Raw genomic sequence first — 19,050 nt, 5'->3', positions numbered from 1 at the left:
ACAAACAGTCTTTTTAACCATAAAGGTTCCTAAAGGTTCCACCCCGCAAGAGATCTGCGGAGAAAAAAAAGTGTTATCCTTGCAGTATCACATCATTTATCGCGGCGATCTCTGGCTAAGTCCACTCGGGGCCGGTGGGGCTATCTACACTGCACACTCTGGGGACAAGTCACTGGGCCTTTTCTCTGTCTTGATGTATGATGGCATGGAGATCGATGCATCGTCGAGAAAAGAAGGTTTGAAGGGACTTGATCCATATCATTCAGTACTGATTTCAAAATATCCATAGGACCGTAAAGGACAGCCATGGAAAAATTGTTGAGATTGCCAAATAGAGTATAAACCGAGAGAAAAATGAGGGGAATGGGGGGACTTGTTTATTCGACCTTAACTATTAACTACTGTAAACCTGACGGTCTACACTTAGGTCATAACACAACCAAGGAATCAAGACCTTTTACTCATTAGGTTGAAATGAGAAAGAGAAAAGGCAATGAATTTAATTATTTTTCAACCGTACCAAGCCATGCAATGCATATATACTGAATACTGTTTTTCTTAAAAACAGAAAAGAAAAAGTCAAATAGACAAGGACAAACATAGTACATACAGAGTCTAAGAAGTCAGAACCCATGTTTCAAATGGGATCCCACGGGACTTCTTTTTCCCATCAGCCTGCGTACTATACAAAACAGGCTCAAAATTGGAAGACGAGGCATACTGTCGAATCATATGCCTCCAGTAGCATGACTCCGCAGCCGGGGTGAGATATCGGTCGCGGAAGGTTTCCACCGCATTGTTTGCGATGCGCTCAGCAGCCTCTGGATTGTCAATTAGAAACTCAATTTTTCTATCCAGGTCAGAAAAGTCACGCTCGACTTCAACGTAGTTTGCTTCCGGACCAGAGGAGATGAGAGCGGCATGGTGTGCTTCTCGCCAGACCAGCTTGTGCGAGATGACCACCGAACGGCAATTGAGGAGATACTTGCCGCGCCCTGAGAAGCTGCGTCCCTCTGTGTGTGCTAGGAACATATACCTACAGTGCTCTTCCATAGGTAACAGATTGAACCGGATGTCGTTCTCGTCATCCCAGTCGATGACTCGTATACTGGCCCAGCTTTTGCCCTGGGCTGCTTTCAATAATTTGCCACGCACCTGGGGATTAGTGGCAACGCTGCCTCGCCAAGCGAGCTGTTTCTTCTTGTCGTGAAAGTGCAAGCCAGGAACAACCTGGCCATTTATCGTTATATCCCCGTCGTCAACTGCGGCAATTCGGCGTCGGACATCCTTATATGGTCCGATCCTCACTTCCGGCCATGACCAGTATCCAAAATCCGGCATCAGCCAGACATTGCTATCCTCGTCGCGCTTGGAATATGACCAAATTGGGCCCTTTCCGTTGCTGTAGTCTTCCGTTGTAAGAACGAATTCGATGTTTGGGAGACGACCTCGGTCCGGGAACGAAGACAACGCGCGTTGTAATGAATGCAATGTCGCCTTCCCTCGCGTGAAGGTGGCGGGCATTGCTCCAAAATCAACAATATATAACTGTCGTAGGAAAAGTCAACATTCAATCTCCTAGGATTATAGAGAAACACCAACCTCGCCCTGTTCGATAATACCTCTCACCATCCCATCTTCCACCGTCAAGGTATCCACATCCTTGAACTGGATTGGATTATCCTCTCTAAGGGAAGCAGTCTTATCGATCTCAACAAACAGTTTTGGGAACGCGGCGCGACACTGTTCTTCAGAAAGACCATGGTCATTCCCATCTCTTTTAACCTCGAACTCCCAAGAAGAATCATTCCAGAATGTAGGCCGAGAAGTTAATGGAGGCTGTCCCACAGGGCCCTTTAGCGCATATTTGGCGACTTCGGCGGAGTATCTAGTGCTGAAGATGAGGAATGTTATAGCGATCAACGAGCACACGGCGCCCATACCCAAAAAGCGGAGTCGGGTGGACTGACCCTGCGACCAGTGCATTTGCGTTGTATACTTTGTGTCGGTTTACAATTCTCTCTTTCGGGTAATGGGAATATATATAGATCTAATTTGGTCTCCTGTTTATTCAACGGTTGCGATTTTGTCGCTCCGACAGGGTAGACGACACACAATGCTCGGCAGCGGAGTACCCACTAATCTAGGGTGTGTTGATAGAGGGAACAAGAAAAACCGTCATGTCACTTTCATAAATTCATTAAATCGTGGATTGCTGGAACGAATATGAAATGCGTGTCGATAGACACCTGTACGTCAAGATTCACTGATGATAGATTGATATGTTTCCATGGCAACAGATCCGCGGGCCAATGATGACAGGTCTGTATCCTTCTAGTACTAGTTAGTAGATGATTATCTAAATTTAGGCAGATATTATGATTATCATCCCTTCAGTTCACAGGCGAATTCACTTCTACTCAGGAAACTATTCACTAAACAAAGGCCACTGCCGCCTGCGGACACAGTAGGCCTCTTTATCTATGCTTGAAATATACTCTCAAATATGTACAGGGAGATTGCAAGTGTAAGATGTATCAGGGGTATCTCAAAATCAATCAAGAAAGTGTTTCGTGAAGACAAGGGGCAAGTTTAACAAATGATAAACCCCAGACCGGACTCTCTGTCGCCGATGTGGAACAAGAAACCGAGTGGCTGGGATGTCAGAAAGCCATGTGCGCTTGAGTGAGAAGGATGAGAATCAGAGGATATAAGGGCGATTGCCGATTTCTATGTTTTAGAAGGCAAAAGGGGGGAAGTTAAGGGACAAGTCCAACGCATGTCGCAGATGCCGTCCAACGTGTCAAGACGTTATATGAATATAAAAGGCAATATTTATCCTCTAGAGCGGCTAACTGCCGGCTTGGGAGCATTGTTGCTGAAGTAACTCTCATCGATCTTCAAGATCCATTCGACCTTTTGGGCCTCGGTCCGGGCAGCAAACAGGAATGTGTTCTGGGACCCATACACTGCGAAAACGTTGGGCCGGCCCCTGGGTGATGCGCCTTGATCGGCTCCCACGCCTGGGCCGTCAAGTAATCGCGCAAAGTCGGGTGCATGGTCCACCCGCGAATTGCGCAGGTTAATGGCATTGATCTCGTCACCCTCAGGAACGGAATAAATATGAAGATACGGGCGGCGAAGTTCAACGAAACGGCGCACCCAATGGCTGTTCGTGTCATCAGGCGTCAGCAGATACCCTGATTTCAAGGAAGAAGTGTTCTTAGGAAGGGTTTGGATAGTTGCAACGAATCGAGGCTTCAGCGGCACCTCCTCAGAGAAAGAACTAGAATCATCGCCCGAGGATAGTTGCTTGGCGCGAGAGGCGAAAGCTGCGCCGCCTGCAGGAGGCTCAGTGTTGCTCCGGACCAGAATGGTTTCAATAGGGTCAGTCTTGGTCGCCCAAAGCTCAACGTACTTTTGGAGAAGCTTAGTTTTTCGGTCCGTAAGCTCTAATTTTCTGAGAGGAGTCGACCGTCCGCTCCTCGGAGTTGATGGCATGAGACAGTGAGCACCGAGAGCCCCTTTGGCAGCATTTAGCTCAGCAATCCGTTGTCTTCGTTTGCGAGCTGCCACATAGTCCCGCACAAGCGAAACCTTTCGTGGAGACCAAGTCGTCAAGAGTTCCTCTCCCTTCACATAATCATTTTGCGTGTTCATGCGCCACAGGTCGGCTGCGCGCTTTGCAGAGACGGGTCGAACAGCCAAGGAAAACATGCGGACTGTTGAATGCACAATCCGAGTCGAGTTGAAGAACTGCTTGAACATAGACTGCGGGCGCACATATGTGCGACCTTGAATCTGAAGAGTCAAATCCACCTCAAATGGAACAGGATCCTGTAGCCGCGATGAGATAAGCTCCCATCTAACCGTCACCTGCACACGATACTTATCCGCGGTTACTCGGTCTAGGAGGAGAGAGCCATGCAAGCTTGAGTCCCACTGGCCAATAATGCTGACATTGGATGTTCCGTCTGCATTATCTTTCCTCACTGGCTCCTGGACAAATTTCAACAGAACGTCAGGAGTCTGGAGATCTTGATCGGGTATCTTACCCCATGGATCAAGCAACCGGACAGAGCCCACACGGATGTTGATGAGGTCACCCCAAGGAAGACTTTCCGTTGAACTGTAAGTAAGGTTTATCATGATCCGCCGCTGGAGACCTTGATGGAGCTGATATGTGCCTGCATCAAGACTATTATTCTGTACTACTTCGACAGGGAGGTAGTCACCCGTTTCGGCCAATTCAAGCAACTGTGTCCTCGCAAATACGTCATGTCTCTCCTCTGAGTAGAACTCTGACTCCGGAATACGTGGGGTCTTGCGCTTCTGTGGGGGCGGCTCTGCCGAGTCTCGCATGTCATCCCAACTGAGAAGTTTGTCCAGATGCATCTGAGTCACGCGCGCGTAGACACAAACTTTCAAAGCCGCGGAACGCGGGCTAGAAAGCGGTAAACTCATGCTGTGTACGCTTTCAAACCGCACTGGAGATTCATCAAAGCCACTTATCATCTGAGTAGTGGTTGCGCCTCCTTCCTCGGAAATACCCGGTACGAAAAGTTGAGCATGAACGTCAGTTCCTTCCCATTCAGCGAACCCTATCATATCACGCATGACCACGTTAAACTTCAGAGTTGAGGACGGTGCTTGAGCCGAAGATGGCTCGAGAGATAACCTGATGATACCAATGACATTTTGCGTGTAAGGCGAAGTAACTTCTACTGTAAAATCCTGGACACGTGTCTCGAAGACCGCTGTGAGCGGAATATCGGCGTCACCCACCAGAGAATACCTCGGAGAGCAAGGCTCGCAAAAAGGATTCTCGAGCTTGAAGTGTTGAATGTAGTCCGGGCGGTCGATATACTGATGCAGCTGGCGCATGGCCTGAACGCGGCGTTGGAGTTTCTCGATGGACCAGAGATGGATAACGCATTGTTTGAAATCAATCACGCGGACGGCAATGCAGGGCTTTTTAGCCTCGTCAAGCACAACATCTTCGTCTCCTGAGATGCCATTCAGCACGAGATCATAGGATGACGCCATGTTATGTCCATGATCAATAACTGCGAATTGAAAGATGACATTCTTGTCCATAATATGGCTCATTACCTGAGCCTCCTTCAATAAAGAAGCATGCTGCAAGATCTTCTCCGCCATACGAACGTAATTTTGTTGCGACCAATGACGGAAGATCGTTCTTGCGATTTCGAGCTCCTTGGCATCTAACTTCGCGAAACCATTTTCATATATTTTTGGGAGCGGTTGACCCATGTCTTTTATGTGAGTCTCAAAAACTTCTTTTTGCTTCCTCAGTTGCTCTTCAAATTCTTCTTTTGCCGCTCTCAGAGCTTCTTCCATCCGAGCTTTCTCGGAGCGGAGATTTTCGACGCCTTGACCTGAGGAAACTTCTGCGTTTCTTAGTTTTTCTTGGTACTCCTCCTTCTGCTGATCTAGCTGGCGTTGCATATCCTGACGTACAGAGTGTAACGCTGTATCTCCTCCATTATGGCCCTCGTCCTCCCCATTCTGACGAGGGGTTCCAGGCATCGTTATGGCAGTGTCGAGAGAAAAATTATCGATAGTGCCATTTGACATGTATTTGTCCCGGACTGGGAAGGAACTCAGGGAGTCGGAATCCTCTTCGTGGTCAACCAGCGCACGTCGTGTTGCCCTTACTTTTTGAACATCTTCGAAAAGGGCATCCAACTCATCGTCCGGCATATGAGATATGTGATCTGGGCCTAACACAGCACTGACAGCTTCTCGCCGAGCATAAAGCCATTCTGACTCCTGCCCACGCTGAGAGGGCATCGGAGAATCAGCCCTGCTAGAATCACCGTCAACCTCGGAGCCTCCCTTGCTCAAGGTGCGGTCATGTGTTTTGGTCGGGGCAGGTGAGCCAAGTTGACTTGTAGTGACAGAGTGTCGAAGTAGACTCTGCTCTACTCTTTCAGCACGCGCTTCTTGAGGGTGGTTGAAACGAAATATATGAAAATCACCCAGGATGACTCGAAAGCCACTTTTCAGTCGTTTGGGTTTGTCAACGCGGAGACCATTCACCATGACCGCTGCACCTTCCCCTGGTACTATCGTAACGACATTATCCACATTTTCAAACTTACAATGGTTGGCGAGAATTTTAGATCCGTTCAATCGGATCTCCACATGACTCCCTTGGTCCATATTTCCGACCATGGTAGTTCCTGGTTTGATATTGTAGACAAGGCACTCAGCTAGTAGTGGATCATCACTAAGGTTAACCAAGTGAGGCATCTTCTTCGGTGTACTTAAACCAATAAATCCCTTTTCGATACTGATCCCCAGCTCTTCCAAAGCGGCCTCTCGTTCTTTATGGATCTGTTCGGTTTTTACCAGCTTCTCTTCCCATGTTTGATTCAGATCTTTGTAGAGCTTCTCACTCTGATTAAGCTGCTCTATGATCTCAGCCTTGCTGACCTTGGTGACAGATCCATCGGGTTTTTGGATGGAGACAACCTGCTTCTCCAAAGGAGTATCTGGAGAGTAATATTCCTCAGGAGGTATTCCACCTGCTGCACCACCCCCTGCCGCCCCTCCTCCAGGGGTTACACCACCTCCAAGCTTAGCTCTAAGTTGTGCCAGCTCCTCCTTCAATTCTCTGATCATCCGCGCATTTGGATCTTCGTTTACAACAGCATGGTTCTTGATTCGCTTAGCAGAGTCAGCATATCGTAGAGTACCGAGAGTCTCTTCAAAATTAATATCCGCAGGCGAAATTGCAGCGATCATAGCCGTCATGGAGTTGCCTCCTAAGGAGTCCTTCAACAACCATGTCAAAACGGAATCACGATATGGAACCATCGAGGCATTTTTCTTTTTGCCAGAAGCCACATCTGCTAGAGCGGCAATCACACGTCCAAGTGTTGAAAGCGAACGATTAATTTCTGCACCTTCCTTCAACCGAGCACCAGTCGCTCCGGTAGATGTTGCTCGTTCCGATCCTGCAAGATCGACCAAGCTAATCCTTGAGACTTTCTCCGTATCCATCGATGTTTCAGCATCATGACGTTTTTGCGTAAGAGTAAGCGTGAAGACGGCGTGGGATCTACTAGATGTTTCATTCATATTTGTGGCGGCGACGGTTCTAGCCTTGTTACCTTCGTCCATCAAATTTTCGATTTCTTCAAAAGAGCGCACCGCCAGTTTGGCAAGGTCTTCGACATATGGACCTGTTGATGGATGCTCACGAACTTTGAGGTTTCCTTTATTCGATGGGTTAAGGAGGTCCCGGACTCTCTCGTTGTAGATTTCCAGATAGGAAACTTCCACTGTGCAGCCGAGGTTCTTATCTTGTTGAATCTCGTTGATGCGCTCAAACATGGACTGGCAGATCCTAGGGATTACACCGTATTCTTTGCCATATCCCATCATTGAGTAGGACTTTCCGGAGCCAGTCTGGCCGTACGCGAAAATGCAATTATTGTAACCCTGAAAGGCATTATCTAAAAGTGGTACACCTAAGTCATCGAAGAGATTGTCCTGGCCCGCATAGTTTGGGGCATTCTTATCGAACGACCAGTACGATCGGTCGAAGGCGAACGTCTTCGGTCCTTCTACCGCGCCCTTCCCGCCAGCTTTTCGTAACTTGTCGACGGCACCTGGTGGCGGGATGAGGACGGTCTGGTTTCCTTTCATCTGAACGATACATTGTGCCCCTCTGTCATTTTCTAGTTCCAAAGAGATGGTTTAGTAAGTCGGCCTTCAAGAATGCGAGGCACGGACTCGGCATGTATCGCATTGTTGACTCACCTCTGCTATTAAACGGCCGTACCCTCACCACCACCTTGATATTTCCGCCACCTCCTGGAGCCATTATGACCAATTCCCCATGCACTCGGGTCCAGTATCTGCCGGCTGCTGAGGAGTTGTTTCTCAAACCGCAAGCGAGAACAATCGGAATACTCGAGTCGCGAACGCCTCGGGGAGCGCCGCCCGATAGAAGATCGCAGCCCGGCTAACTCCACGTCCGCTACAGTTCCCCTAAATGTGTATTTTGCCTTCCTTGGTTTCACTTCGTAGGTATAAAAGGTTGAAGTTGTGTGTCAACAAAGACGTCATGTACTGTAGTACATATATACTTTGTTTGGGGAAGAAATTCCGGCGCGTCTCAGGGGCAAAGATTGCGATAAAACCGAGCCCAGTATGTTTTGTTGCAGTAAGTCACGCGGCCGACGCCGGTAAAGAGCCTCTCGGAGAAAACTCAACAGGCTGTGGGAGAGATTGTATGACAAGGATAGATCGAATGAAAGTCTGGCCGACTTGCTCCCCTTCGCAGGCACGGAAAAGCCGCAGGGAGACCGAAAGGGCGGGCGGATTAGATAAGCGCCCCATGAGCACACCGCTGCCAATCATCGTGTTGATTCAGTAGAACCTATGCTTCCTCGGTAAGACTGCTGCTGTATGTATATATCCTGCTGTTGAACCGGAGTAGATATTTCGAGAAAATGGGCACTCCCTGGATATGGCGCACACTGATATGCAGGTACGAGGTGGCTTTGATATTTATTAGTCCCCGATCCGCCTTTTAACACACTATGTGAAACACCAATTGTTCTCCACAGCGGTTCCCCATGGTTCAGAATCCTCCAGTACCAGCAGTTTCTTAATAAATCCCTTTCTCAAATGAAGAGTTTAATACGCCCTTTCTTTTGAATTTGTTGTCCTAACAGTTCTTTGGGGCGATCTAAACATTCAACCTATTTGATTGTTCTTCATCATATGCAAATAACCCCCGTAAGTCTTTCTATTTACTTCTCCTGGAGAATGGTACTACTATATAACCCATCTACAACCACAGCGGAGTATGGTGCCAACATATACAAAGGTATGCGCCTTGTGCTATTAAATAGAAGCAATGCCCTTAAACGGGATAGAAGGCAATGGGAGCCCTGATCTACTCTTCAGATATTTTGGTCACGCTAATATATCAACTAGCTTTTCTACCGATTACACGGAGAAATTTATGGATCTTAATAGCAATATGCAAACTGGGATCGGGGATATTAGTGCATATAGACTACTTCTAGAGAGCAATTCTGAGTAGCATCGAAGCAATTAGTCAACGAGAGATTCTAATTAAATCCCTGCATTTTTCCCCCCTGAGCCGTGTATTCTGGTGATGCACATCAAAAAGAAAAGAAAAGTGAGCCGGTGGGAAACATAGACGGAGAGGTAGACATGAAAGGGAGAACCTAGATGTGAAAGGGTAGGAGATGATGGAGGAAGCATCAAGTCTTCCCTCCAACAAAAATATTATCGAGGCATCTTAGGAGTCAAAGGATAAACATCCAATTGATAAGCAAACGCTCCCGCATTCAACCTGCATTTTTGCCTCCCACCACCCTAAAGCAACACACCTATTTAGTACTTTGCAACCTAAGAAATTTACCGTGGATTATCAGAGATCGTCTATTGAATATTTCAGCACTTCGGTCGTTTACCACGGTGTTGGGTTCATCTGCGTTTGAGTATTATCACGCAGCCGTCATGCGAGGTTTCGGGCACAGCCCCAAACGAATGCAGTCTCCAGGCCGATGTAACCAGTGTACATATACGAAGTTAAGATGGGCCATGTCCATTATATATCGAGATGTTGCCTATGTGGGTGCTTTATGATGTTGCAGAAAACGGTAGGTAGCGATATATTGGATGATGCCCGCTTGTACTTGTTTCTTTTTTATACTCCAAGCTTGTTTTTCTGTAGTGATATATATCTATCAGAACCCTCATCGAAAAATTTCATACCAGCGCGCAAATAACTTGTTTAGTTTCTATGTACTGCATGTACAACTGGCAGACGTGCCGTGGATCATCACTCTGGACCTGTAAGAGATGAACATGTAGCAAGCGGTGAATGATTAGCGAGTGTAGCCTGACAATGTATGAGTTGCCCGATGGTAAGTTTTTTCTAATATGGTAAGAATAGTATTTACATAGGTAGTATGTACGGGCATTAGTGCCTGGATGCCCGATATGTCGTGCCACAGTATAAGGGTTAAGCCCTGGGGAGAATCCTTGTACATAGGTAAAATGCGGATGTGTATTCCCTCCTGGAAAAAGTTGTCGTCTTGATGGTGTATACATCTGCTTACCGGCCCTATATCTCACTGCTACCGTGCCTTTGTTTTGTCATACGGTGAATGTACAACAAATCAACCATACTCTCCCTTACTGCGTCTTCCACATGGAATGATGCAGAAGGAAAGAGAAAAGGATAAAAGATGAGACCAGTCTCTAATATTGGATTAAAAGCCGATCTAAAGCTACGTACTGCCTTCTTGATTAAACTTGGAGAGTGACTGTTTTCAAAAAGCAGCCTCCGAGCATTCATCCAACGAAATATTTTCTACTAAGGAAGAAGACAGCCCCTGAAACTCATGAAGTGCTATAGACCGCTTTTTGCGGGAAAGTAATAGCTTGAAGTAGGACTGAACTAGTTGGTAGTAGGATTCCGTAGAAATATGATAGTGACGAGTGCAACTAAGGACTTGCCGAAAATTTTATGAAATGGCAATGCTTTTCTCCTTCTCAGTATTGAGAACCAATGATTCAGTTTTAACGTCAGCATCACAGTGGGTATCGTCCTTTGAAGGCGTGAAAGGGCATGGATCTGCTCTCATTGGGCGCGCATCCTGGACAAGATCTGCCTGTTCATTTCACAACCCCCCTTGCGATAGTCAGGAGGTGCTGCGTTACATTCCAGCCCCAATGGCGTAATGCCACCAGAGTGGTATCATTTATGGTAACTAATGATGCTCCCCATGCAAGCATCTGGGAATCTGCAACCTCCCTAATGCGTACGATTGAGAGCATATCAGACTTGTGTAAATTGATATCAACCGTACTGGTATTCTATAAAGCAGAGTGAGCCACGTCAATCAATACGACAATAGACATCACCTGGAAATGACAGGGCAGGATGTAATATCATGGCATGACTGCCATCTTGAGACCCCGCATTTTGCTATGGCTTCGAGTCGCTCTAGACTAGACCGCGAAGCATGTACGTCTGCTCCGTACCCAGTCTATCACTCTTATGCAACTGGTTGAATCTAATTTGGATGGTACCGCCTGGATTTTCCTGTAATACCTAAGAGACTAGCATCGAGCATATCCAATGCGTAAGCTTAAGCTAAAGGATACGCTTACCGTTACCAGACTGTACAAGGCAAGTCTCCTGCACAGGTTTATGCCGCTTATTAGGACCAGGATGATCGCTCATAGACTCTGGTTTGGGCAGGGTGTAATCCTGGATTTTCCTGCGGAAGAAGCTTCTCCAGTCCATGATTATATACCGATTGTGTTTTGGCAAAACGGGCTCATTATAACCTCTTCGGGGGCCTAAGATTTTTCTATTTGCCAGATTGCCTGAATAGCACAGAGGATAGAGTCATATAGAAAGTACTAGCGTTAGTCACTGTAGCTGACAAAATACTTTCTCTAGGATGTATCTTTTGAATGTAGCCTGGTTGAAGTTAAGTGTGCCTTTTGATATCTGCCGGAATTGTTGACAAGGATTCCGTGGCAGGGTTTGAAGTACAACCATTGACTGGTTGTGCAACTCTAGGATCGACATATAACAAGGAGAGAGAGAGAGAACAGTCGAGCAAACCGTCATAGCCTGTGCTGACATTGACATTAATACAGGTTGATAATTTTGGTGGAACCTTCTAATGGGACGGGTGGTGGATGAGGAGAAGGTTAGTCTACGATCTAAATCATTTTCGGGTCAAGAAGTTAGTAATTATACCTAGCACATAGGTAGAAAAGGGTGTTGGACGAGGGGTACTTAAAGAATGTGTGGTCGGTTTATATTATACCATGGTACTTTGTTTAGTGTATACTTCAGAGTATGTATATATATGGGCATGTGTTTTGAATGTTGAACGATGAGATTACATTGTACATAGCTTAAGTCAAGCTCGGTTGTCCGTGGAATGACAAAGATTTCCTTAATACCATTACAGAATAATGGAAGAGCCTCACTACCAAGTATTACTACAGTAGGTTGTCATGAATGATAATTCAATGCATTCTATTCATTATGTGTTGAAAAGCGGTGTGTCTGGACTGCCTTTGACGTCAGATGGTCAGAGCTTTATCAGGGAATTTAGTATAGAAACCATTCCTACGCACAGGCACCTACTGTACTCCGTATGGACCCATCATCATAGATACACCTTAGTACAATACTGTAACGTACGAGACCCGCATTAATAATGTTCAGATATTCAATCTTTACGAGGTTCAAGATGGCTTACTTTACATCATAAAAGAGACGTGTCGAGTAGAAGAGCTTCTATCTCCCCATATTTAGGTATTGGCACATAGTAAATATGACAGCAAACCTGAAAACCTGAACTGTCTGTAGATTAAGTGGCTAAACTTCCACACGTGGTGTCAAGTAGATCGGCATTGGATCTGCTCTGCTATTGTGTGCCGCAATTGAAGACTGTGTAGCATTCTGGGTATACAGCCACCTAAGATATAGCGCATTAAACTTCGGTATGATTCTGTTGACCCGATCACTTTAATGAGTTTTAACCAAACTCCCTGTACCTCGATAGTATAATGCGATATCTTTTGTCGTACCCAGACAGTTAAAAGGAGGGTAGGGTACCAGGATCTAACGGCGATATGAACGAATTACTTTAACCTAAAGTCTGTAACCACCAATGGACAGAGTAGGTAAACAAAATCCAAAGCAGACACTTTAGAATATCTTGGCTTCAAGTGTTTCTTTTGCTTTTCGTGCCATCTACTCTCATAAAAAAGACCACTCGGATCTCAATGTAGCCTGGAATTTAAGTAATTAAATCAACTTTTCTCCATTAGGGCTACCAACCAAGGGCTTTCAGAACTACAGTTTCATCAGAAAAGTGTCGTATGGCTCCAATAGTCCCATCATCATTACTGCGCATATTTTATGGCTGTGTAGGCAATCATTATTTCACTGCTTAGTGACAAGTGATAATATCTGCATTAGTGATACGCTACACCCAGGTCGTCCGAGTGTCTTTCCTAATTAAGCAATGTAGCCGAAGCTCCAGGTTCTCACGAGATCCGCCGAGATCCTGTAATGAAATCATCGGAGATCACTCTAGCTTGGGTATACATATTTTATACAGCTCGGATTTTAGTCTGAGGGAGAAAGAGAGAAAAATCTTTTAGGGAGGTTATGGCAATAGTCATTGTCATGAACAATTTTATTAGATTGTTAATCGACACTAACTTTGGACTTGAAGCCACAGTAACCAGGACTAAGTAGTAGTAATCCTCTTGTCAGCATGCTAATGCATAATTCGTAAAAACGGACCGACGTTCCTTGGATTCCTTGGAAGCCAATGAGGGTGGCTGGTAGATTTGTCACTGACATGGATTAAATCCCGAGAGCGATTCGCCGGCCCTGGGTTGCACATGATGCGCGTCACAAAATTCGGGATGGCCGGATTTACACCGCATACCTACAAGAGCGATAAAGAGAGAGGCATTTTATTTTATTTTATTTATTTTTCTTTTTTATTTTCTTTTATTTTCTTTTTTTTTTTTTTTGATTAATTTTATTTCTTGTTTAATTTCCCCCCTCTACATACATAGGTATATCTAAGGTTGGATGTTTTTGTTTTATCTCTTTAGGAAGAATACTGTACTGCAATCCTAGGAATGAATACGGGTAAATACTACCTGATGAGATATCTAGTCAATGGTGGGTGGTTAGCTGCGTGTACACTTTCAAGGATGGAAGTCCCTAGTACCAGTATGTGCGTTTATAATTATACATACATAGTCTGTACCATACATACAATCAACAATTTGCACCTTTACTCAATGTCACAATTTCCAGATTTTGATCTTACATAAACCAAATCAAAGAAAAGCGGGGCCAAGCACGGTGACAATACGGAACCGTACGGGGCCACCAGTGAATCGGTCGGTTGGTCTGATTGCCTCGCCGCCTCGACCGCTAAACGAGCCGCCGAGCCAGTCAGCTCGTCAGTCAACGCGTCCGGTACAAATGCCCCATCGCCCGCCCCTTCTCGTCGCTGCGGCTTTCTCTCTCTGCTTCCTCTCGTTGGTCATCCAGCCATCTCCAGTCCCTGCGTGCCTCCAGTCATCAACTTAACTGGCTGCACAGAACCCATTGGCCATCTTCCATTTTCTTTTTTCCTACTCGTTCATGTTGGGGTTGGCTTCTGATCACTGATCCTTTCGTCCAACCCAATCGTTGTTTTCTTGCCCACCCCCCATCTGCTTTCTCCTCGTGATTGATCACTCCCGACCATTCTCATTCTGAAATTTCCACGGTTTTGGTCGAATCATCTTCCGTAGGTACGTGGAATATTGCTTGCCCCTTGCTCAACGCTGTGTAGCTTTGTTTTATCTTGACTCCATTTTGTTTTATCTTATCATTTTCCTCGTTGATCTTGTTTTATGATTTGAGCACCTTATTCTAGCGTGCACCCAATCCCATTACACTGCACCTTTTCCAAGGGTCAGCTCCAACAAATCCCATCACTTTTTGTGTCTGCTTTACCTATTCTCCAACCACCGCGCGCATTCATCTCCCTCGTTTGGTCTTTCTTGAATTTTTTTACTCCCTCGCTTTTTCTTTTTTTTTTTTTTTTTTTTTTGAACACGTCCAGCTGTCAATTTACCCCACGAATTACATTGCTTTTGTCCTTATCTGCAACCGCTTTCCTGTCCTTCCTTGTCGCACCTCCCCCACACGCGCGCTTGCCTAGAGCCAAAACCTGGTTCACTGCTTGTTGGGTCGTTCGCGGATCAATCCGGACCGGACTGACATCAGCAGCAGCCCACACCCGCGGCGCGGAACAGCTTTGTGCTGCCCGCCTTCTTGTTGGTAGAGGTCGCGCTTCTCTTCACCCCACGAATCATCGTCCCTCCCAGTACCTTTTCCCGTGACTGGAGGCTGTGGTCAAGTCCCATCGCGTCCCTTTTGCCTTGGTATAGGGATATTCGTCTGCTGCTCAGGTAATTAATTACTCTTAACAACGACTTGACCGTGTTGTTTTGCTCTTCACATTGATCGAGGCCTGCAAATCACGACTAATATTGTCCCATCGTTTTCCACCTTGTTACCCATTCGCAAAACAAAAATGGACCTGGTATCAATGTCGCATTTATGCAAAGTACACTTTGTTTTACCGCTTGCAACCTTTTTATGCCTTGGACTTTCCTGGTGGCTTTCGCATTTTCTTCACGTTTGTCATGGTCGCGTTCTGCTTTCAATGTGATCCTATACCTTCTCCCCCCGCCCTATGGTAGCCCAATCAGCACGCGTCGTTCTCAATTTACTTTTGTTTTGCATACAGTACTCTGACAAACCCAGTCCTTCCATAGACCTGCAAGTTATTTTCGCAACCAGGAAAGCAGCTTTGATATTGCTTAGGGCCTTTGGTTTACGCGCGCGCGAAAACACCCGCCTTTCTCGGACCCAGTGGTGATTCGCATTTTGACAAGGTATGTTGCCGGCTGCATCATACTTCCCGCTTGCCAACGCATACATCCTTCAGCCCTGAATAGACACTACCGCTACGATATCACCTTCCCCTCCCCCACCACTTGCACAGATTCCCTGTCATGACAGCGCACAAATCAGAAGTTGAAGGTTTTGGTGGAGAAAAGGGAATGCTGATGGTTTTCTGTAGTTTGATCTAGTTATCCAAACCATTTTAGGCGCGTTTTGGCATCGGCCCTTCTCGAGTCGCACTTTAGGCGTGGGGACTGGGAGCAAGGATAGCCTCATCTACCTGGCGTGAAGAAATTGACAGGCCACGCTGCTAGCACAGCCTCATCACTATCTTCTTCTTCGGCCCCGCCTCATACGAACGTGGCCGAAGAGCCTGAACTAACAAGGATCACAACCACATTAACGGAAGGCAGCCCGCCAGTTGTCGCCTCAGATTTACTGCGTAGCTTTTACATTTTCAATTTTTTGTCTCTTCCCGCATCCCTTTGTTTGCCTCGTGCTGGCGATAGACAATCGTGCGTCACTAGCAGAATATCGCATTCCGTCTGACAACGCATCAAGTGCGACATTCTGCCGAGGGCATCCTGGTCCGCTGCATCAGAGCCCAACCACGTTACACTCTGAGGTGAACGTAAAAAGGATTCGCACAAAAGACTCACTGCCTCCAGAAACTGTTCGAAGTTGTTCCAGGAAACAGGTGTTCGCTTTTGGTGAACTTCGTTTTCTCGCCGATAGTTGGAACTCTGTATCAACAAAACAGAACCTAAGGTAAGCGCCCCGGTGCAAGCGCCTTTCTCGTCTCCATCCAACCCCACTGGAACACCCAGTGACCGGTCGGCACTGCGCTCCGTGCTGACTCCTGGTCAGCGCCTGCAGGCCTTCGCATTTAACTCATCGAATCATCAGTTGCAAAAAGCAGCTACTTTCCTCGGCTGTCCCTCTTGTGCGCGACCGTGGTATCCCCCAAGTACAACAGCGCTTCCACAACCTATCATCCTTTTGATCTCTTCTACTTTATTCAGAATAAGTGGCATTTACCCACCAATTGCTTTTGTCGCCATTTTCATTGGTTCCAACTACCTGGTGCCTGACAGCTGCATTAACCCAATTACGGGACACTTTGGAAGCGTGACGGGGAGCGCCATCGTGACTTCATGATGGAATACCCTCCACAATATCAGCAGCCTCATGGCCAACACCCACATGCTCCTTCTCATATTGCTGCCCCGTATCAAACCGCACCACAGAACCCAGGCTCAACGGTGGGGTCGATGACCTCCCCCACCAATCCCCAGGCACATATGCAGCAAGCCCACCCCGCGCATCAAGCGTCTCCTATTGTTCCCTCGCAGTCTCATTACCAACAGGCACAAAATGCTCCGGGCTCAGTACATCAGCAGATGAACTTTCCTCAATCATACGGCGTAACCACAGCTATGCCACAGACATACGGAATCTCACCAACCCAGGCGGCGGCTATGGCTACTGCGGCGGCTTCTGGGCAATTCTATCCTTTGCATCAGGACTCGATGGCTGGCCAAATGCCACAAGGACCTCGTGGCTCGCCACGCATGGCTGGAGTGCAACAGGTGAAAAATGAACGGAATCCTCGCTCACCGCCGCAAATGTCAGGACAAATGCCTCCAATGGGTTCGCAAGTACAGATGCAGCAAAACGCCCAAATGCAGCAGCGTCGCATGAGCCATGTTGGGAGTCCCCATGTTCAAAGTGCCCAGCCGGTTCTGAATCATGTCGGCCGGCCTTCGGTGCCACCACCGATGCCACCCCCGCCTCAGCCTGCAGTGCAGCAAAGCCAACCTTCTCCAGATATGGCTGTAGGCGCTGTAGAGGAATCTCCTCTTTATGTCAATGCAAAGCAATTCCATCGCATTTTGAAACGACGAGTTGCCCGGCAAAAATTGGAAGAACAACTCCGACTTACGTCCAAGGGGCGTAAGCCATATCTACACGAGTCGCGTCATAATCACGCCATGCGACGACCACGGGGTCCTGGTGGTCGATTCCTGACAGCAGATGAAGTTGCCAATCTGGAGAAAAAGAATATCCCGGGTGGACAAGAGAATGTCGATAGTAAGCCGACCGGTGAGAATCCTCCGTCGGCACAAAAAAGAAAATCTAGTGATGTTAACGATGAGAATACGAACTCAGCGAAGAAGGCGAAGACTAGCGCTGCAAAAACTAGCACCAGCGCTGAGGAGAGCGAACATGAATCGGCCGACCCGTCTGATGAGGACGGCTGAGCAACATGCCTCACAACAGAATTTGCTTTCATATCATTAGCGCCTTCCTGCCCGCTTCTGTGTGCTTTGTTCGTACCTATTCATCCTTATGGCTCTATTTCATGGTGCTTGTTTATGTTTGCTTTTTGTAGCGAGCGATGTGTGACAACTCACCTATCACGTTTCTACTACTATTATCCGACAGCTACCATTGTTATGTTTATATCGTTATGTTATGTTGGTACGAAATCTTTTTCATTATTCAAAGAATCCTGTTATGTTTATTTTGCCGGGAATGCTGTATGGAATGAATGTTTGATGGCCGTTTTCCTTTTTCGTTCTGTTATATCTTGGTTTTATATTTCCTATCTGCATTATTCCCAGTTCTTGAGATGGACAAACTCTGGATGATCTACGATGTCCCAAACGCCATGCCTTTAGCTACTGCCGAATCCAGCCTTACTCTGACTGATCGACCTGCCTCTGAAGGTTGATGGTGAGCTGAATTGTGGCCCTCAGATATTACTATGATGCGGTTGCGTGCAAGTTGGCACAGTCCCAATGCCACCTATTATTGCCGCATCCCGCAATTCATCATTATCATCGTCGTCACCGTTACTCTTCCCATTGAATTACTTCGTTCGACTTGTCTCCGCACCCATGAACCTTCCAGGCTTTTGGCTGGGACCTAAACAGAAATCCAACAGTGGTAAAATTACTATACAGGAATTTCTCGGAGAAGTGCTAAGGTATACCAAGGTTTATGTTCTCATATAGTGCCGTACAAGGGACGTGTTCCATGAGTCTTCTGGGATCTGCTGTGGATTAGTTTCCTACGTACGGTGAGTATCGATTGGCTTTTGGATTACGGAGGCATGAAGGGAGATAGAAGAAAAGAGAGAAAAGTAAAAGAGAAAAAAAAATTCAAAGGTAAATCTGGGGTTGATTTGTTGATGATGCAGAAAATGTGATCGTCGTGTTCACTATCTCCTGTCATTTATCATTGGACCTGACCTTCCAACTGTTTTGGTGTTTTGTTGTTTCTCATTTAATTTCAACGTTCTTTTTTTTCTCTTCCTTGTTGCTCGCATGTGATTTTTGACGGAAGATTCCCCCGCTAGTCATGTACAAATATCAAGACATACTTCCTGACATCCGCTAGCTCGGCTGACTGGGTCACTGACTCGGCATTGAGCAAATAGCTGTCCTGTGAATACAGATTATAATAGACCTGACCAGACAACGACTTTATTGATTAATACAAACCCGCTACTAGTC

At 46.6% G+C, this 19,050-nt stretch overlaps 4 protein-coding genes across 4 annotated transcripts; 2 read left to right on the top strand and 2 right to left on the bottom strand.

Moving 5' to 3' along the window:
- Window positions 1-615: 615 nt before the first annotated feature.
- Window positions 616-2,187, bottom strand: BDW43DRAFT_320049 (DUF821 domain protein; the record flags this gene model as incomplete). The annotated part of the gene is made up of 2 exons (XM_032049010.1): window positions 1,603-2,187; window positions 616-1,548 (listed from the first exon to the last, which is right to left on the bottom strand). Exons 1-2 carry the CDS (start codon window positions 1,984-1,986, stop codon window positions 616-618), a joined length of 1,317 nt encoding a protein of 438 aa, XP_031899394.1. The 5' UTR covers window positions 1,987-2,187.
- A 273-nt stretch (window positions 2,188-2,460) lies between these two features.
- On the bottom strand, window positions 2,461-8,290 carry BDW43DRAFT_278950 (kinesin-3 motor protein uncA). Its single transcript, XM_032042233.1, has 2 exons — window positions 7,792-8,290; window positions 2,461-7,709 (listed from the first exon to the last, which is right to left on the bottom strand). Exons 1-2 carry the CDS (start codon window positions 7,853-7,855, stop codon window positions 2,836-2,838), a joined length of 4,938 nt encoding a protein of 1,645 aa, XP_031899393.1. The 5' UTR covers window positions 7,856-8,290; the 3' UTR covers window positions 2,461-2,835.
- A 5,299-nt stretch (window positions 8,291-13,589) lies between these two features.
- BDW43DRAFT_278944 (uncharacterized protein) lies at window positions 13,590-13,865 on the top strand (the record flags this gene model as incomplete). Its single annotated transcript, XM_032042232.1, has 1 exon — window positions 13,590-13,865. A coding segment is annotated over exon 1 (159 nt), but the record flags the coding sequence as incomplete, so codon positions are not given.
- Window positions 13,866-16,137: 2,272 nt separating this feature from the next.
- On the top strand, window positions 16,138-18,063 carry hapB (transcription activator HAP2). The gene has a single exon (XM_032037833.1). The coding sequence runs from the start codon at window positions 16,687-16,689 to the stop codon at window positions 17,791-17,793; it is 1,107 nt and encodes a 368-aa protein (XP_031899391.1). The 5' UTR covers window positions 16,138-16,686; the 3' UTR covers window positions 17,794-18,063.
- The last annotated feature ends 987 nt before the right edge of the window (window positions 18,064-19,050 follow it).

The sequence above is a fragment of the Aspergillus alliaceus genome, assembly GCF_009176365.1.
Source record: "Aspergillus alliaceus strain CBS 536.65 unplaced genomic scaffold BDW43scaffold_27, whole genome shotgun sequence".
Taxonomy (NCBI): Eukaryota; Fungi; Ascomycota; class Eurotiomycetes; order Eurotiales; family Aspergillaceae; genus Aspergillus; species Aspergillus alliaceus.
Note: the sequence above shows the minus strand (reverse complement) of the source record. Positions and strands in the feature narration are given on the sequence as shown.